Source organism: Salvelinus fontinalis, chromosome 22 (assembly GCF_029448725.1).
Source record: "Salvelinus fontinalis isolate EN_2023a chromosome 22, ASM2944872v1, whole genome shotgun sequence".
Taxonomy (NCBI): domain Eukaryota; kingdom Metazoa; phylum Chordata; class Actinopteri; order Salmoniformes; family Salmonidae; genus Salvelinus; species Salvelinus fontinalis.
Genome location: NC_074686.1, coordinates 18,080,653 through 18,101,907, shown reverse-complemented (window position 1 = coordinate 18,101,907; position 21,255 = coordinate 18,080,653). Strand labels below are relative to the sequence as shown.

At 41.4% G+C, this 21,255-nt stretch overlaps 1 protein-coding gene across 1 annotated transcript in view; it reads right to left on the bottom strand.

Annotated features, from left to right (window-relative positions):
• The window catches only part of LOC129819488 (metaxin-1-like), a 30,190-nt gene extending 11,856 nt beyond the window's left edge, over window positions 1-18,334 (bottom strand). Inside the window, exons 1-2 of the mRNA XM_055875790.1 lie at window positions 18,132-18,334; window positions 17,308-17,831 (exon numbers count right to left, since the gene is read on the bottom strand). Coding sequence (XP_055731765.1) covers window positions 17,308-17,831; window positions 18,132-18,334 — 727 coding nt within the window. The remainder of the gene's footprint in view (window positions 1-17,307; window positions 17,832-18,131) is intronic.
• Window positions 18,335-21,255: the final 2,921 nt, after the last annotated feature.

The window sequence follows — 21,255 nt, the reverse complement described above, 5'->3', positions numbered from 1 at the left end:
AGGCGAGAGAGAATGAGAAAATTATCTGTTTTGATCTGTCATGGATTTTTATTTTATTTTTTTATTTCACCTTTATTTAACCAGGTAGGCAAGTTGAGAACACGTTCTCATTTACAATTGCGACCTGGCCAAGATAAAGCAAAGCAGTTCGACACATACAACAACACATAGTTACACATGGAGTAAAACAAACATACAGTCAATAATACAGTGAAAAATAAGTCTATATACAATGTGAGCAAGTGAGGTGAGATAAGGGAGGTGAAGGCAAACAAAATATATAAATAAATAAAAATATTTTAAAAAGTATAAAAAAAGGCCATGGTGGCGAAGTAAATACAATATAGCAAGTAAAAACACTGGAATGGTTGGTTTGCAGTGGAAGAATGTGCAAAGTAGAGATAGAAATAATGGGGTGCAAAGGAGCAAAATAAATAAATAAATACAGTAGGTAAAGAGATAGTTGTTTGGGCTAAATTATAGATGGGCTATGTACAGGTGCAGTAATCTATGAGCTGCTCTGACAGCTGGTGCTTAAAGCTAGTGAGGGAGATAAGTGTTTCCAGTTTCAGAGATTTTTGTAGTTCGTTCCAGTCATTGGCAGCAGAGAATTGGAAGGAGAGGCGGCCAAAGGAAGAATTGGTTTTGGGGGTGACCAGAGAGATATACCTGCTGGAGCGCGTGCTACAGGTAGGTGCTGCTATGTTGACCAGCGAGCTGAGACACGGGGGGACTTTACCTAGCAGGGTCTTGTAGATGACCTGGAGCCAGTGGGTTTGGCGACGAGTATGAAGCGAGGGCCAGCCAACGAGAGTGTACAGGTCGCAGTGGTGGGTAGTATATGGGGCTTTGGTGACAAAACGGATGGCACTGTGATAGACTGCATCCAATTTATTGAGTAGGGTTTTGGAGGCTATTTTGTAAATGACATCACCGAAGTCGAGGATTGGTAGGATGGTCAGTTTTACAAGAGTATGTTTGGCAGCATGAGTGAAGGATGCTTTGTTGCGGAATAGGAAGCCAATTCTAGATTTAACTTTGGATTGGAGATGTTTGATATGAGTCTGGAAGGAGAGTTTACAGTCTAACCAGACACACAGGTATTTGTAGTTGTCCACATATTCTAAGTCAGAGCCGTCCAGAGTAGTGATGTTGGACAGGCGGGCAGGTGCAGGCAGCGATCGGTTGAAGAGCATGCATTTAGTTTTACTTGTATTTAAGAGCAATTGGAGGCCACGGAAGGAGAGTTGTATGGCATTGAAGCTCGTCTGGAGGGTTGTTAACACAGTGTCAAGAGAAGGGCCAGAAGTATTCAGAATAGTGTCGTCTGCGTAGAGGTGGATCAAAGAATCACCAGCAGCAAGAGCGACATCATTGATGTATACAGAGAAGAGAGTCGGTCCAAGAATTGAACCCTGTGGCACCCCCATAGAGACTGCCAGAGGCCCGGACAACAGACCCTCCGATTTGACACACTGAACTCGATCAGAGAAGTAGTTGGTGAACCAGGCGAGGCAATCATTAGAGAAACCAAGGCTGTCGAGTCTGCCGATGAGGATGTGGTGATTGACAGAGTCAAAGGCCTTGGCCAGGTCAATGAATACGGCTGCACAGTATTGTCTCTTATCGATGGCGGTTAAGATATCGTTTATGACCTTGAGCGTGGCTGAGGTGCACCCATGACCAGCTCTGAAACCAGATTGCATAGCGGAGAAGGTACGGTGGGATTCGAAATGGTCGGTAATCTGTTTGTTGACTTGGCTTTCGAAGACCTTAGAAAGGCAGGGTAGGATAGATATAGGTCTGTAGCTATAACAGTTTGGGTCTAGAGTGTCACGCCATTTGAAGAGGGGGATGACTGCGGCAGCTTTCCAATCTTTAGGGATCTCGGACGATACGAAAGAGAGGTTGAACAGACTGGTAATAGGGGTTGCAACAATGGCGGCGGGTAATTTTAGAAAGAGAGAGTCCAGATTGTCTAGCCCAGCTGATTTGTACGGGTCCAGGTTTTGCAGCTCTTTCAGAACATCTGCTATCTGGATTTGGGTGAAGGAGAAGCTGGGGAGCTGTTTGCCGGGGTTAGGGTAGCCAGGAGGAAAGCATGGCCAGCCATAGAGAAATGCTTCTTGAAATTCTCGATTATCGTGGATTTATCGGTGGTTACAGTGTTACCTAGCCTAAGTGCAGTGGGCAGCTGGGAGGAGGTGCTCTTGTTCTCCATGGACTTAAAAGTGTCCCAAAACCTTTTGGAGTTAGATGGCTCCTTCAAAGACAGATAGATCATTTTAGGAAGACTCAAAAGCAGCAATATCCAGGATTATCCTGCCTTAACAAGACAAATGTGTACTAGCCTTATGCTGACAGGGGAAGTGTCTCTGAATTTTTCCATTTAACTCAATCTTAAGTTAAACCCTGGGACATGTCAGGCCAACAAAATGAAATGACCAACCTGTGCTCCCTAAATTATGCCTACGTGTAGGCCTAGGCTAGGCCTCTTGAAAGTTGACAAGGGGGGGGAATACATTCAATATATGAAAACAAAGACGTCAATCATCGCTTTGGCATGAAGTAGGCTAAAAGTAGTCACCCTTACAGGGTTAAATTACATGTAGCTTGGTGGTGGTGGTAGTGGTAGGAGGGGGAAGAAAAAGGAGAGGGGTGACGAGGCCCTAGGTCGTCTTTCTGAGTTTCAAACCCCCCATTTCTGAACACGCCAGAAAACCGCAGTTAAAAATGATTAAACACAGATACCCTCGCCCGGGACTGTTTGCAAATTCCGCTAAGGATTGAGGCATTCTGTGGCGAGACGAGGGACAAGCTCGGAGCGCTTTATAAATCATCCTCGTTTTTGGGTGTCTGCAGGGATGGAGTGGAACGCATAGCCTATTTCAAATAGAGAGGGCAATAAAAACCTACAGAACAGTAAACAAACGAAATACAAGCCAAGTACGCTAGCCTCAACTTGGTCCAAATTTCTGATTTATTTTGAAATTCATTGTCACGTTCCTGACCTGTTTTCTGTTGTTTTGTATGTGTGTGATGGTCAGGGCGTGAGTTTTGGGTGGGCAGTCTATGTTTTCTGTTTCTATGTTGGTTTTGGGTTGCCTGGTATGGCTCTTAATTAGAGGCAGGTGTTTTGCGTTTTCCTCTAATTGAGAGTCATATTAAGGTAGGGTGTTCTCACTGTTTGTTTGTGGGTGATTGTCACTGTGTCTGTGTTTGTTGCACCACACGGTACTGTCTCGTCTCGGTCGTTCCTGTTTATGTGTTCCTCGTTTCATGTAAGTTCATAGTTTAGGTCTGTCTAGTTCGTTTTGTTGTTTTGTAAAATTATTCAAGTGTTCTTCGTGTGTTTAGTTTCGTCTTGTTAAATAAAGTTCATTATGTATTCACAACCCGCTGCGCCTTGGTCAACTCACTCACCGAAAGAGAGCCGTTACATTCATCTTGGAAACGTTCAAAACGAGGGCCTAAACATGGCCAACAGCATACTACCAACAGCCTAGTTTGCTCCAGAATTTAGTTTCTGGAAGGAGCTAGCCTAAAGTAGGCTATACCACAAAGTATGTCAACATTAAAAGTAGGCTATGCCTGGATAATAACAAAATCATTGACTTTACCAAAATTCCCTGGTTTTCCATAAATCTTGGTTGTGATATTCCTGGAATCAGAAGGGAAAATAAGTACAAAACCTGGGAATTTTAGGAAGGTTACTGGAATGTTGCAACCTTACTCCTGACCAATATACTTTTATTGTTAAGTAACAAACAGGTAGCTGGAAAGTCAAAGAATGAAGACAGCAGCTAGACCAGAACATTGGTACTCAGCCAGATGGATGTGTATACAAGAAAATGTCCTTTAACCCTCCCACATGAGCATTAGCTGTAGTGCACCCCTCCCTCAGAGTAGGCCATGGTCTCTGTGTGTGAGTGTAGTTATAATAATTGAGAAGGCTCAGGGCATTGTGGCTACTACCATACGTTAGAAACAATACTCCACCCCTCTCGGGTGTGGGTTCAGTAATGGGAGACCCCACTTTGTTGTAGACGAGAATGAAAACCATAAAAAATGTTCCTGCCACAGGAAAAATAATGGGAGTGTTTCCTTCCCTCTGTGCGATTTGAAAAATGCTTTTAAATCCTGAAGTGAAGTGTGTCTGGCTTGAGGGACACGAAAGAAACGTTCAGGTTTAGATCACTAACCTAGTTGCCTAAGTGATTAAACAGAAGCTGACCTGAACATTGTTCATTAACATGGTTTTAACTACTGTGGATTATGCCATAGCTGCCCAAGATAGGGAGAGAGATGAGATAGTCATCTGTGGTCTGTGCTGTTTAGATACAAATCATGGAAGTTGAGAAAGCTTGACAAGCATTTGGATTTTAGACCCCCTAAAAATACATGTCAAGGAGAGAGCCACAGTAATTGTGAGAGGGCTTTATGGGTCGGCAGGATTTCGTTTTTTGTGGCTCCCAAACACATCAACTCATTTTTTGGTTTGAACTTATGTACTGGTGCCATGGTAACCAATTAGGTGTGGGGCATGTTATCAAGATAACTCTAGTAAGGATTTTTACCCAGTGTTGTAGTACTCAAGACCAGTCTCGAGTCCGGTCTCGAGACCAGGTATTGTGCACATATTGAGTCTCTCGGTCCTGATACATTTGTTACTCAGTCTTGACTGAGACCATAATTTCTAAAAAACTAAAAAAAAAAACTCAGAGTAATCAGCTTCCATTCAGACATCGCATAAAAGTGCTTCGCCAGGCCAAATATATACATTCTTGAAACATGAATATATCTTACCGCCTACTAAAACCTGTGATTCCTGCTTTACTCATAACATTACTGTCCTTTACTTTCATAAAAAAATATCCTGAAAAGTTTTCACAATTTCCTTGACTCGCTGGTAGGGAAGAGTGGGGGAAATTGTTGGAAAGTTGTGCGCTCACTATTAGTAAAGGTCAGACTGGGAAATTGTAATTGTAAATGTATTTCTTATAGAGACAGGTTGGGGCAGTTGCACACCTATTGGACCTAGGCTTCCAGTGTGTGTCAGGCGTGTGATGCTGAAAGGACAGCAACCGTAATAACAGCGAACTCATGTAGGAGAGTGCAATTTTTACTTACAAAAAAATATTGTAGTCAGAGTGCAGTATAACTGAAATACTGCATCTAAATATTTATGTTATCTTCCCCTTTCTTGGCTTTGCTCAAGTTTCTTTGAACCCCTCTCGTGGTGGTGATGGCTGCATGCTGTTTAGACAGCTGCACTGCACAGTGAGATAATCCATGCTGGCGTAATTGAAAACAGGCCAGCCAGGGTTCAAAGCAAGTCCCTATAACACCAACAAAATTAAGAGCCGGTCCCTTTCCATGTGCCACCATTCACAATGACATCAGCATGAATTGTGTGTTAGTTAGATGAACAGACATTGAATTAGGATTTAGAATAATTTAATAGGATCTCTTGTTAACAGCCCTCTGATGTTCACTGCGATAATTAACCCTATGCCAAATACAGAGCAAACACTAGGCTAACCCCTTAATGGTTTAAACAGTCAATGATCTCAAACAAACACCATCTGGTAATCATGGTCACGAAATAGCCTAGTGTTTACTCTGTCCATAAATATTTCAGTGTATGACCTCAGATAATTGTATATTTAGTTAGTAGTAGTAAATTAATCTAAACAAAAAGTCAATGCCATTTTAAATAATGTTGATATTTCACTTCACAAATTAATGCATATTGTGGACTGGATATTGCAGTGGCCACTGATCAGCCAATATATTCTTATTCGGTGAGCTTTTAATGGCAGTTGGCATCCAACATGTTGCATTCCTGTTACCAACTGTACGGGAGTACAAATCCATTATACCTTGTGATACAAAATTGAAAAAGAAAATATAATTAGCCTGCCAACTAATGTCCCCTCAAAACATGTTGACACTGAGCACATTTCAGGTCTGCTAAGCGCAAACTTGAACGTTGTGAAAATTCTGTGCAAGCTAGTTTACTGTGAACACTGAGGCTGTACCCGCTTTAAGTTACAGTTTTAACAGTGGCCATGTAGGCTACTGTGGCTATTTTATCATAATGTAGGCCCACCAGAGTGGCCTACCATCAAAAACAATGGAGTAAATGCATCCATAACAATTTAACATGGAAATAGCTGTTATATCATTCAGCCTACAGTAGCAGCCAATGTGTGGTGTTTAATGTAGGCCTACATTCCATGAGACTTTTGAAAGAAAAACATGCAGGGCTTGACATTAGCCTGTTTATCCTTCAGACAAGATGTGTGATGTAAGAAACCACTTTACAACATAAAATGCATTATTATTCCCATTATTACAGAGAATCAGACAAATTATGCTACCTTCTGCCTGTTGGCTACTTAGCTTATTCAAGCTAGTTCAGTTCTCTGCTGCCAATGACTGGAACGACCTACAAAAATCTCTGAAACTGGAAACACTTATCTCCCTCACTAGCTTTAAGCACCACCTGTCAGAGCAGCTCATAGATTACTGCACCTGTACATAGCCCATCTATAATTTAGCCCAAACAACTACCTCTTTACCTACTGTATTTATTTATTTATTTTGCTCCTTTACACACCATTATTTCTATCTCCACTTTGCACATTCTTCCACTGCAAACCAACCATTCCAGTGTTTTTACTTGCTATATTGTATTTACTTCGCCACCATGGCCTTTTATATATTTTTATTTATTTATATATATATTTTGTTTGCCTTCACCTCCCTTATCTCACCTCACTTGCTCACATTGTATATAGACTTATTTTTCACTGTATTATTGACTGTATGTTTGTTTTACTCCATGTGTAACTATGTGTTGTTGTATATGTCGAACTGCTTTGCTTTATCTTGGCCAGGTCGCAATTGTAAATGAGAACGTGTTCTCAACTTGCCTACCTGGTTAAATAAAGGTGAAATAAAATAAAATAAAAAAGCCTGTCTCAAAATACAACACTGCCCCTTTAAGACAAAAAAAATTATTTACCTGACTCGCTTTCCAATGATGTGTATAAATGTACACATTTTGTGCTCTTGTAGGAAGCAATCACTCCCCTATTTCTGACAAGTTATCTATAACTGAGCTAATAACTCACTAACTAGTAAAGGATATGAACAAAATGTGCACATGTCTACATGCAGCTCTCGCTGTGATCTCAAACCAAGTGCATCTATTCACGACTGCTCATGCTGTCAACACAGTCCAGTTCATAGTAAATGGCACAGATCCATATGTGGCAATGGTCTATTTGCATATAGGCCTACTGCAGCTCTGATTGCACTAGTCTGTGTAGAGTACGGGCTGAGTATCAAGTGTCAATGTAATAGATGCACTCTGCCTACAACAACATTTCTTAAATAGTTTGTTTTGTTTCGGTATTTTGCATTAAAAGTGGTTAATATTGTGTTGATTCGATCACAATTGCCACAGTAAAGGGAAACGTTGATAGTGTTAACAGGGAAAACCCTAGAACAGTGGTCACGACCTTTTCTGAGTCAAGATCACTTTCTGTCACACCCTGGCCTTAGTTATCTTTGTTTCCTTTATTATGTTTGTTAGGTCAGGGTGTGACATGGGGAAGGTTTGTGTTTGGGTGGTTATATGGTTAAGGGGTTGTTGGGTTTTGTGTGTGTGGTTTTGTGTTGAGTGAGTATGTCTAGGTATGTCTATGGTTTAGTGAGGGTTTCTAGGTATGTCTATGGTTGCCTGAGTGGTTTCTCAATCAGAGACAGGTGTCTTTCATTTGTCTCTGATTGGGAGCCATATTTTAGGCGGCCATAGGCATCATGTGTTTGTTGGGTCATTGACTTAGTCGGTGTCTTAGTCTGTGTCTGTGTCTAGGTCTATGTCAAGTTTGCATGTTTTGCATTTAGTCGGTTTTGGTTTCACGGTCTTCGATTTGTTGTTTTGCTTCGTTAATGCATCTTCTCTTTATTTAGGAGATTAACTATTTACACGCTGCGCCTTGGTCCTATCTCTCTCCCATGGACGATCGTGACACTTTCTGAGTCAAAATGCAAGCTGAGATCTACTGCTCAGATATTTTTACATGACTTATAAAATGCAAGCATTAACCAATGAAAACATTAACATTAACAGTACTGTAGCAATGAGGTTTGTTCAGTAATCTATTGGCCCAATACATTATCAATGCATATTGGCTTTGCTTAAATTGCCCTGCCAATGCATTGCTGTTTGGGCCATTTAAAAATACATATATTTCCAAATTAGAGGTAGGCTATATGAACACATCAGTAACAGATCCGTTGTTGTATAACTTGTGAAGCACAGCTGAGTGAGCATACATTTAAATAATTTGCTTTTTATTTGTATTTTACTGGGCTGATAGTGCCTGCATCTGATGGTCAGTCTCAGTGGAGGGAGATGGCAGCGGACTGAGGGTCTGCCTCTCAACATCCTCCGCTCTCCCTTTCATCCACTTACACTGACCAAAAAGAACACATCTTCAAGATGATTTTGAAACTCAAGTCGCACCACATAACTTATGCCACATGCACAAATTCATGTTTTTAGTCATATGAACAGTGAAAGTGAAATATTCCTTGATATTAAAAAGACCCAAGCCGCTAATAATAACAACGCAAGCCTATAGATACACTTTCCTACTCATTCATTACTACTGCAGTGCTTGTTGTAGCGCTGAGTGGAAATAGGAAGAATGTGCATTTTATGGTTTATAGAAGTGTTGAACACAAAGTGCTGACAGTGGTGAATGAACTCACTCATATAAACCGCATCTATTTGCTGTATTCTAGTCATGATTTAAAAAAAAAAAGAAATCTCACAGTATCAACTTTGCTGTAGGTTTCTTTTATGTCTGCTAAGTTACTGCAGACATGGTTATCTGAGCCATCCGATTGGCCAGCGGTAGGCCTATAATGCACTTGATTTGCTCTCTGGGCCGGGAAAACAGTTTGTACCTTTTAGACACATGAAATGGTTCAAAATGGTAAAGGTTTGCCTAAGCGGCGCACAGGGCAGCTGAATCGGGTGCACCTACTGCCAACAGCCGAAGACAAAAAAAAAAAAAATAGGAACACAAGGCTATTGTTGTTTGGTGATCAGATAGGAACGCCTTGGAGATTGACACCTGTAGTAAATGCAATTGATTGGACATGATTTGGAAAGGCACACACCTGTCTATATAAGGTCCCACAGTTGACAGTACATGTCAAATCAAATCAGAGAAAAAACGAAGCCATGAGGTCGAAGGAATTGTTTGTAGAGATCCAAGACAGGATTGTGTCGAGGCACAGATCTGGAGAAGGGTACCAAAAAATGTCTGCTGCATTGAAGGTCCACAAGAACACAGTGGCCTCCATCATTCTTAAATGGAAGAAGTTTGGAACCACCAAGACACTTCTTTGAGCTGGCCGCCCAGTCAAACTGAACAATCGGTGGAGTATCCCATCACTGCAACTCCCGTACAGACTCGGGAGAGACGAAGGTCGAGAGCCATACTTCTTCCGAAACACGACCCCGCCAAGCCGCACTGCTTCTTGACACATTGCTCGCCTAACCCGGAAGCGAGCTGCACCAACGTGTCAGGGGAAACAGCGTAACACTGGCGACCGAAGTCAGTGTGCAGGCACCAGGCTGCCACAAGGAGTCGCTAGAGCGTGATGGAACAAGGGCATCCCAGCCAGCCAAAATCTCCCATAACCTGGACAACGCTGGGCCTATTGTGCTTCACCTGATGCGTCTTCCGGTCGCGGCTAGCTGTGACACAGCCCCGGATCGAGCCCGGATCTGTAGTGACGGCTCAAGCACTGTGATGCAATGCCATTAGACCGCTATGCAACTCTTGAGGCGCAATGCTATGTTTTACATGAGTCATTCGAGATGAAATTACTTGGATTAAAAAAGTTTACCATGAGGTCAAAGGAATTGTCCGTAGAGCTCCGAGACAGGATTGTGTCAAGGCACAGATCTGGGGAAGGGTACTAAAAAATGTCTGCAGTATTGAAGGTCCCCACGAACACAGTGGCCTCTATCATTCTTAAATTGAAGAAGTTTGGAACCAACAAGACTCTTCCTAGAGCTGGCCTTTGTCAGGTAGGTGACCGAGAACCCGATGGTCACTCTGACAGCTCCAGAGTTCCTCTGTGGAGATGGGAGAACCTTCCAGAAGGACAACCATCTCTGCAGCACTCCACCAATCAGGCCTTTATAGTAGAGTGGCCAGACGGAAGCCACTCCTCAGTAAAAGGCACATCACAGCCCACATGGAGTTTGACAAAAGGCACCCAAACTCTCTCAGACCATGAGAAACAAGATTCTCTGGTCTGATGAAAACAAGATTGAATTCTTTGGCCTGAATGCCAAGCATCACGTCTAGACCACTAGCTAGTCACCTCAGTACTCACCCTCTGTTCTTACCAGAACGATTAGACAGTCTGTATCAACAGAGGGTAAACCCCAATCGCCTTTCCAGCAGTACAACTCCAAGAGTTCATTCTGTTTGTGTCTTTGTGAGGTATTGTTCGTTTTGACTCTACTAAGCCTTTTCCTAGTTCGTTTGTGAGAACCAGTTACAGCCTTCAGTCCTAGTTTTGATTCACCTGCCTGTTTGCCTATCTGTGTATGACCATTGCCTGCCTGTGACCACGATTCCTGCCTTCTGCGAAGGCGAATTAAACATCTGCCGCGCTCTGCACGTGAATCTACACATTTTTCTCTCTGAGTATTCATTACAGAAACTAGGAAACTGCCGACTCGCTTTCAGTCGGAGGAAGAGTTTTGGACCAATGATACCTGGGAAATCCGTTTAATATCTAGAGATAATCATGGCGCAACTAGAGAAGATTACTAACGCCTACGCTCTGTATTTTCCACTGGCTGCCAATCCACCACAGAAAGCACTGAGCTAGGCTGAAACACCTGCATTTTGGAGCTGCTTTACTCAAGAAAGCAAAAAAGAGCTTTTTTTTATTTAAATTTTGCAAACTGATATATGACACTTATTTATGCCAAGATAACATGCAAAACAGGCAAAAACAAAAACAACAAAATGTTTTGTTTTTCGCTAACCAGGTGGGGCTCAAAACAGGTGGGGCTATGCCCTGCATGATGGCTTAAAACACGCTTCTTCTGATCCGCAGACACACCAAAAATCAAAAGACCACTTCCTGTGACTCTCACCGACTCCAACCCATTGCAGATTTTCCTCAGTTTTGGAGTGCCCTGTCAGGGTGAAGGAGTACAAGGTTTTATCTGGAGGTGGTGAGCAGAGTGGAAGTAATGAGTGAGTGGGAAGAAACATTGGTTGTAAGAGCCATCACAACCAGTGAAGGTTTCTCATCAATAGAGGAATTGTGAAATGTTAAAAAGGTGGACTTTGCATTACTTATTGCAATGGGCATAAACTTTACAGCACAAGCGGAGAAGTCTGAGAGAATTGGAATCAGTATGAATGCAATTGACATTTGCAATTGGCAAACGACCGGTTCGATTCAGTCTTATGTAGCAAGATTTTAAATTGTGTTTTCTTTACATTGGAATAAAATGTAGCCTATTAAACCACCAGTTGTGTATTCATTAATTGTATTCCTTTGCAAAATGTTTTGTTTGTTGAGAAATGTTTTGTAACGATCTGCGACTAATGAATACACCCCAGTCCTAGAGACAGACAGTTTGGCTCTCACAATGTCCCAATGTTTTTAGCTCTGTTGCCCTAGATTTCTGAGACTATTGTCCCGAAGGTCCTGTGTAGAGTCTGTGCTGCGTCGTTACTGTAGTCTATTTTCTGTGAGGGTAACCATCTTAGGATCATGCTTTTCTTGAACAATTGTTTGGGTGTGGTCAAATAATATTTACCTTTCCTTTGTTCAATTAACCCTTTAACACTGATTCTGAAAAACTGACCAATACTGAGAAGTTATTGTTTAACCTTTAGTATGTGTGTGAACAGCTGAAAGCTTGTAGTAAGTGACTGAAAGTGTGACTGATTGAAGTCCTTGGTCCAAAAGAGCCCTTATCCTAAAGGGCAGATGAGCTGTTGCTGGAGGATCTCAGTAAAGGGCAGATGAGCTGTTGCTGTAGGATCTCAGTAAAGGACAGATGAGCTGTTGCTGGAGGATCTCAGTAAAGGGCAGATGAGCTGTTGCTGGAGGATCTCAGTAAAGGGCAGATGAGCTGTTGCTGGAGGATCTCAGTAAAGGGCAGATGAGCTGTTGCTGGAGGATCTCAGTAAAGGGCAGATGAGCTGTTGCTGGAGGATCTCAGTAAAGGGCAGATGAGCTGTTGCTGGAGGATCTCAGTAAAGGGCAGATGAGCTGTTGCTGGAGGATCTCAGTAAAGGGCAGATGAGCTGTTGCTGGAGGATCTCAGTAAAGGGCAGATGAGCTGTTGCTGGAGGATCTCCGTAAAGGGCAGATGAGCTGTTGCTGGAGGATCTCAGTAAAGGACAGATGAGCTGTTGCTGGAGGATCTCAGTAAAGGACAGATGAGCTGTTGCTGGAGGATCTCCGTAAAGGGTATCAATTAATACATTCAGAATTTTAAAACTGAGTTTATTGTGTGTTGCGTTTGTACAGACCAACCCAATGCTGTTCTGACCCTAGATATTCAGTGGAGAGATTGGCACTATTAGATGCAAGACACACAGACTGGGAGTATGAGTGGTTTAAGGACAGGAAGGATTTTCAGCATATTTTTGTTTATTGAGTTGTGATTGAATCATGGTTTGATTGTGTTGAACTATAGACTGCATGTTCCCCAGTTGACATTTTTTGTGGTCTGAGAGGCAATTGAGAGGTAGTCAGTGACAGTTCATATGATGTTTGATGTTGTCAAATGTTGTGTGGAAGGCTGATGACTCTTGATTGGTTGCCTTTGACAATGGCACCTGCCACTTGCCAATTAGCAGTGCACAATAAGCTTAATAAGATCCTCCATTCTGAGCAGAATAGGGTCGAGGTCAAATGTTGAAATGGAGGTTTGCATCCTGATATCAGTACTAAACCTAGGCATGATGTGTTGTGTTTTGTTTCACTCTTTTTTAAATTTATTTCATTTAAAAAAAAACTTTAAATCTACCTTTTCGGGGTTCTTGCATCATTGAAGTCAAAATTTGACATTTATGGCAGATAACATTTAATGTCTGCGGTAAGCAGGACAGATGTCAAATAACATCATGATTGATTAGTTCATGTTGCTCTTCCATAAAAAAAAACTGAAAACCCTGTAGATTGCACTTCATGGACCACGGTATAGGTAAATAGCAGACATGGCATAATTAGGTCAAATATGAATCATTATACCGCTGGGTGGCACTAACCACATACAGACAGCCAACAGATTGCAGGCAGCAAGAATGCAAACATTTTCATTTTTTATAGTTGAAAATCCACAGAAAGTCTGCACCCAATGTCTCACCAGCCTGAATGTGATATGATGTTAATTTGGTCATATATTGGTAAAGACAATCCCAGCCTTGAACAATGTTGTGGCCATGGAAGAAAATGCAAGAAAACAGGTACTGTACCTCATGTTGTTGATTATTTGTGTTGTGTTGGATTGTTAATCGGGCAACTCAGTCAAAGCCTAGGTGCAGTATATATAGCCTATATCATGAGTCTTATGCATGGTTGGGTAAATTACTTTGTGAATATAATCCGTTAAAGTTACTAGTTACCTGTCCAAAATTGTAATCAGTAACGTAACTTTTGGATTAACCAAACTCAGTAACATAAAATTATTACTTTCAGTTACTTTTGGATTACTTACGCCTTTAAAATGCATAAGAAGACAAAAGGATCCATCAAACCTGTTTGGTGTTTTATCATTGTGGTCTCTGACTTGTGGCCAGGTGGAACAAACTTAAACTTGTGCCATTTCTCAATGCTGAATTGAATGTCATTGTGAAAACAAAAGTGTCAATGTATTTTTTCTGCAAACATCCTTTCTGAGTTTAAAATTAATCCAAGTATTTTTTTTATTTTTTTAAGTATTTGTAATCTGATTACAATATTTTTGCTGGTAAGGTAACTGAATAGTTTGTTTAAAAAATAATCAGATTACATGTAATCAGTTACTGCCCAACCCTGGTCTTATTCATAGTTTTATTTGTGGTTGATAAGTCGCATCCCACAGTGTTTGCCATTCCACAACAGTGTGTTAATTGTTCCAACATGACAAGTCTTTTGGTTGGATACAAGGACTTAATACTAGTAAACAAGGGTGTTCCCTACTCCAAGGCTGTGCGACATCAAATACAACCTACTATAAATGAATTAAAAAGCCAAGCTACGTACGTCAACATTTTTTCTTTGTGTCCTCCTTTGAGACACACCCTCCTTTTTGAAGGACGATTGTAGGAATAGGTTAGTCAAAAAGCTAAAGTCAAGGTGATGTTTGGTTTGTGTTTAAACAGGTCCTAATCAATTCTGAAATTTGAAATTGAGTTATCAATAAGTTTAAATTCTTTATAAAATAGCTTTTTGATCAGCTACTGAAAATGCTGATTTAGTCTGAGAAAACACAAAGTCAGAGTACAGTGTATTGGAACAACTTCCATTTGGTTAGAACTCTCAAGTCTCAATTGCATTCCTTCCTCTCTCTTCAGTCTGAAATTGTATTTAATAGTGTTATCCGGGAGCTAATACAACTATTAAGCCATTTCCCATTGTATTATTAAATGAATGCAGCACAGCTGATGGTTTACACAAGTGTCAGGACATGAACCCTCGCCCAAATAAGGATATTCAGTTTTTTCAAATCTACATGGGTTCAGCTGATGAATCACCGAAGCAATCAGAGTTGAGTTGTGATTCACGTCTCACCGTTTTTTTTAGCACGGCCCAGCCTCAGACCCACGCGGCTCCTGTCGAGTCACACCTGACGTAGGTGGCCCCAGATAAAAGACTGGTACCTCACCCTGCAGATGACAAACTACGTCTCATCATTGAAAACTCCATACTTGAGAAGTTAAATCATTTGTATCATATATTTGGTTGAATTCTTTTAAATAGCCATATTTTACCCATCAAGATGGTACTACCTTCAGCTAACCTTTTGAGGATTACACAATGCATCTTAATATTTGCCATCTCAGGTAAGAAAATGCATCCAGTTAAGTAGGAACAACATTATTGTTGCTTTATGGAAAAAGGAAGGAGAAATGTTTCTGAGGCTTGAAGTTGGAGGAATTTTAACTATTTGGTAATGTATATATTATCAATAATATATATATATATAATATGAATGTATAATATTATATACCTCGTATACCTTATAGTATTAAGAAATTATATCAATTTTACAATGCAATCTCTATCAAACACCTGATGCATAATGTATGGGTACTTGGGTAGTAGTTAAATGACAGGAAAATCGAATTTTGTGAGATGTTTAAGTGTCTTACAGACTGATTTTGAAGTAATCAATCCCTTAAATTATGGTTATATAAGATGTTTGTCTGATATCAATTTCAATATACTGTACCACTATAGTCCTGTTGAAGTCGGAAGTTTACATACACCTTAGCCAAATACATTTAAACTCAGTTTTTCACAAAAACAACTATTCACAATCCTAGTAAAAATTCCCTGTCTTAGGTCAGTTAGAATTACCACTTTATTTTAAGAATGTGAAATGTCAGAATAAGAGAGAATGATTTATTTCAGCTTTTATTTCTTTCATCACATTCCCAGTGGGTCAGAAGTTTACATACACTCAATTAGTACTTGGTAGCATTGCCTTTAAATTGTTTAACTTGGGTCAAACGTTTTTGGTAGCCTTCCACAAGCTTCCCACAATAAGTTGGGTGCATTTTGGCCCATTCCTCCTGACAGAGATGGTGTAACTGAGTCAGGTTTGTAGGCCTTCTTGCTCGCACACACTTTTTCAGTTCTGCCCACACATTTGCTATGGGATTGAGGTCAGGGCTTTGTGATAGCAACTCCAATACCTTGACTTTGTTGTCCTTAAGCCATTTTGCCACAACTTTGGAAGTATGCTTGGAGTCATTGTCCATTTGGAAGACCCATTTGCGACCAAGCTTTAACTTCCTGACTGATGTCTTGAGAAGTTGCTTCAAAATCTCGTCATACTTTTCCTGCCTCATGATGCCATCTATTTTGTGAAGTGCACCAGTCCCTCCTGCAGCAAAGCACCCCCACAACATGATGCTGCCACCATTGTGCTTCACGGGTGGGATGGTGTTCTTCGGCTTGCAAGCCTCCCCTTTTTCCTACAAACATAATGATGGTCATCATGGCCATCAGACCAGAGGACATTTCTACAGAAACTACGATATTTGTCCCCATGTGCAGGTGCAAACTGTTATGTTTGTTCCTTATATAATGACAGGTTTAACTACTTTTAATGAACATATGCTTCAGCTAGAATTAAATCAAAGTTTATACGTCACGTGCGCCGAATACAACAGGTGTATTCACCTTACAGTGAAATGCATGGCTAAACAAGGAGAAAACTCCTTGTTTAGTCATTCAAGGCATTCTTCAACCACCTGCCCCGACCACATAGCCTGCTGGGTAACGTAGTCTAAATGTTATTAACACATAACAACACATCTTCCTTCCTTTAAAAGAAACCTACTTTTCTATGTAACTACACGTCACATCACATTTGTTTACTCAACCTGCAAAACACGCAATATTTAATAACACACATTTCTTTCCCCCCAATTTTTTTTTTTTACATTGCTCTCGTAACTTAAGAGGCAATAAACATATTCTGATATATTTATTATTTTTCCACTAAATATAGTCTGTCCTACAATACTCTATTGTGGATCTATTTCTTTTCATATACACAAAACATTCAGGCCAGGTGCCCCTTTTATTTATTTTTTATTTTTTAGCAATTCTCAATAAGCCTTTCAGGGGCTCTGACAGTCCTTTTTGGTCGTTCTGCTGACGTGCTTCCTGAAACAGTTGGACAGCGTTCATTGTCAGTTAAGGTGTTCTGACTGATTTGTCCATTTCTAAAGGCATTTGACGCTTCAACAGTATCCTCCTGATGATCCTCAGTCCCTTGAGTGAATGGCTGCAGCCTTAGATCCACTCTGTTTTGTCTCAGTTGTGATCCATGCTCCGTTTGGATCTCATAGGATCATTCTCTCTGCACACACCCTTGCTGCATCCAGGTTCCTGTAGTGATGTCTCGGAGTCATACATAATCTCCAGGTTTCAGTTCAGGTAAGTGTCTTGCACTTTTGTTGTGTCGCTGTTTTTGTTTGTCTTTCTGTTTTTCCTTTGCGAGTTTGACTTTGTGAGCACCTCTGGGTGTTAACAAGTCCTCATGGATGGGTAGGTTGGTTCTGATGCGACGTCCCATCAACATTTGTGCAGGTGAAAGTCCGTTCTGCAGCGGTGCGCTGCGGTAGATCATCAGATTTTTTAGGAAATCCTCCTTTCCATCGTGTGCCTTTTTCATCAGACCTTTGACAATTTTGACTAAACTCTCTGCTAAGCCGTTGGACCTTGGGTAGTTGGGGCTGGAGGTGTTGTGTTGGAATCCCCAGTCGTTAGTGAACGATCGGAATTCGGAACTTGAGAACTGCAGGCCATTGTCCGAGTACAGTTCAGATGTAACCCCATGTCTTGCAAAGACTGATGTCAGGTAGGTGATTACAGCTTTGCTGGAGGTAGTTGGTAGTGTTGCTACTTCAGGGTAGTTTGAGTAGTAGTCTATAACAACAATGTGACTTTTGCCATTGCAGTCAAAAAGGTCAACTCCAACTTTGTAGTAGGGTCTGGTGTGTGCTGGAGGAGGCATTAGCTGCTCTGCTTGCTGCTTTGGCCTGTAGGTCAAACACAGTTCACATGAAGCAGTGGTCTGGCTGATTCCCTGGTTCATTCTTGGCCAGTACATTACTTCTCGTGCTCATTGTTGGCATTTTTCCTCACCCAAGTGACCCTCATGTATTTTCTGTAGCATTTCTTTGCGTAGTGTCATGGGAATGACAATCTTGTTGCCTTTGAACACTATGTCATCCACAACGGTGAGCTCTGCTCTGCACATCCAGTAATCCTGTATTCTCCTTGGACAGTTGTTTTTCTGTGCAGGCCATCCTATCAGTGTTGTTTCTTTCAACTCTGACATTGTTTGGTCAGCTGCGGTCTCTCTTTTCATCTGCTCCACTCTATCAGAAGATGCAGGAAGTGATGCTACGATCATGTCAACGTAGGCCTGAATCTCAGTGTTTTTCTGTGTGTCAAAACTCTCTTTCTTGTCGGCGGTGAACATGAACTTTCCCGGGGTATAGATCATCTTCACATCATACTTTTGCAGTCTGATCAACATTCTCTGGATTCTCATTGGACAATCATGCAGTGGCTTAGACATGATTGACACCAATGGTTTGCGGTCGGTTTCTACTTCAATGTCTCGTCCGTAGATATATATGTGCTCTGTCTCTGCGCCTGTCAAGGCTCTGGACGCATAAGCGACGGGTTGCCATGTGTCGTCATGCTGTTGCCGAAGAACTGCTCCCAGGCCAAACTGTTACGTGTCTGCAGAAATCCTTGTGCTTTTCTCTGGATCATAGAACCTGAGCACTGGCTCTTCTGTGATTGTCTTCTTTAGGTTTTTAAAGCAGTTTTCCTGTTCATGGGACCATTCCCATTCATTTTTTCTGTTACAGAAGACATCTGAGTGGAGCGGACTGTACTAACAGTTGAGGTATGAACTTTGCAAGGTAGGTGATCATGCCCATGAAGCATCTCACGTCGTCCTTGTTCTTCGGGCGCTCCATGTTGTTGATGGCTGATGTTTTCTTCGGTCCTGGTTTGACTCCATCCTCTGAAAGTACGTCTCCCACGAAGGTGAGTGTTTTCACACCAAATTCGCATTTGTCCTTGTTTCGTTTTAGGTTGACTTTCCGTGTCAGGTCCAGCACTTGTCTCACTCTCGCGTCATGTTCTTCATTTGCGGACCGCCAGACAATGATGTCATCCATCATGGGCTCCACTCCAGGAATGTGCTCGAAGATCATGTGGATTGTCTTGTGGTAGACCTCTGGTGCAGAGAGAATCCCATATGGTAGACGAAGAAATCTGTACCTGCCCTCAGGTGTGTTGAATGTGCATAGCCTTGAGCTTTCATCATCTAGCTTCATTTGCCAGAATCCTGATGAAGCATCAAGCTTACTGAACCACTTTGCTCCAGCAAACTGCCACATTATCTCTTCTCTGGTTGGCAACTTGAAATGCTCTCGCTTGATTGCTTTGTTGAGATCTCTCGGGTCTAGACATATCTTGAGATAGCCGTTCTTTTTCACCACAATAACCAGTGAGCTTACCCAGTCTGTAGGTTCATCCATTTTTGTGATGACGTCCATCTTTTCCATGCGTCCGAGTTCCTCCTTGCGCTTTTTCCTTAGTGCAAATAGAACTTTTCTGCATGCATGCACAACTGGAGTAATTTTGTCATCAGTACATATTTTGTGTTCTCCTGGTAAACATCCAAGACCCTCAAACACATCCTCATACTCAGCCAGTAGCGATTCTTGGTCATTTTCAGTCTGTGATGTCACTACATACACTATTTTCAACAAATTGAGCTTTTCACAATCAATGATTCCTAGAATAGGCTGTACACTCTTTTCCACGATCAGCACCTTCGCTCTGAACTGTTTTCCTTTGTGCTGTAAAGTTACTATACAGCTTCCTTTGACTGGTACATTCTCCCCAGTATAACTAGTAACCTGAATATATTTTGCTCTTCACTTTAAGTGTTTGGTAGTCATCCAGCGACAACAGGTTTACCTCTGCTCCAGTATCAAGCTTGAATGCTATTATAGTATCATTCACAGTCAATGGCACAATCCATTCAGCTTTTACTGCATTGCATATTTCCACAGAATCAACAAAGAATTCTTCAATCTCCTCCTTGTCTGTGTGAACCTTGTGCTTTATAGCCTCAGCTTTGCAGCATTTTGAGAAATGATTCTTCTTCCCACAGTTGTTACATGATTTGCCATATGCAGGGCAATTTCTTGGCTTGTGGATAAATCCACATTTTCCACATGTAGTGTTTTGATTTCTCTCTTTTGCTTGTTTTTGCTTTGTAAGGCGTTGTATATATTGCTCCTCTCTTTTTATTGCATGCACTGACGTCTCATCCCTGCGCAGCTCTTTCGCTTGAGCTCTGGTGGTTTCAGCTGCTCGACACATTCACTGCTTTATCCAAAGTTAAATCTTGCTCACACGGCAATCTCTCCGTGAGTCCATTATCAAGTATGCCACAGACTATGCTGTCTTTCACTAGTGAGTCTTTCAGATTTTCAAATTGACACGTTTTGCTCAGTGTGTTCAGCTCAGCCAATGACTGGTCAAAACTGACTCCCTGTTTCTGATCATGCTTCAGCTAGAAAACTCCTTGTTTAGCCATGCAATGCATTCTTCAACCAAATGCCCCGCCCGCATAGCCTGCTGGGTAACGTATTCTAAACGTTATTAACACATAACAACACACAAACCATTGTCTGTTTTTTATGGCGGGTTTGGAGCAGTGGCTTCTTCCTTGCTGAGAGACCTTTCAGGTTATGTTGATCTAGGACTCGTTTTACTGTGGATATATATACTTTTGTACATGTTTCCCCCAGCATCTTAACAAGGTCCTTTGCTGATGTTCTGGGATTGATTTGCACTTTTCGCACCAAAGTACATTCATCTCTGGGACACAGAATGTGTCTCCTTCCTGAGCGGTATGACCGCTGCGTGGTCTCATGGTGTTTATACTTGCCTACTATTGAGGCACTGAGTTTGACGGTAGGCCTTGAAATACATCCACAGCTACACCTCCAATTGACTCAAATGATGTCAATTAGCCTATCAGAAGCTTCTAAAGGCATGACATCATTTTCTGGAATTTTCCAAGCTCTTTAAAGGCACAGTCAACTTAGTGTATGTAAACTTCTGACCAACTGAAATGGTGAGACAGTGAATTATAAGTGAAATAGTCTGTGAAAACAATTGTTGGAAAAATTACTTGTGTCATGCACAAAGTAGACGTCCTAATCGACTTGCCAAACTATAGTTTGTTAACAAGACATTTGTGGAGTGGACTCCAACCTAAGTGTATGTATTTTGTATAGTAGGCCTATAATATTATCAATATTTTATATGCTTGATTCAGTAAACCATCTACCTTCACTGTCTATTTTCGAAGACTGTGTATTCAATGGCACTTACCGGCATTCAGAAAGACCAGCAGATCGAAAT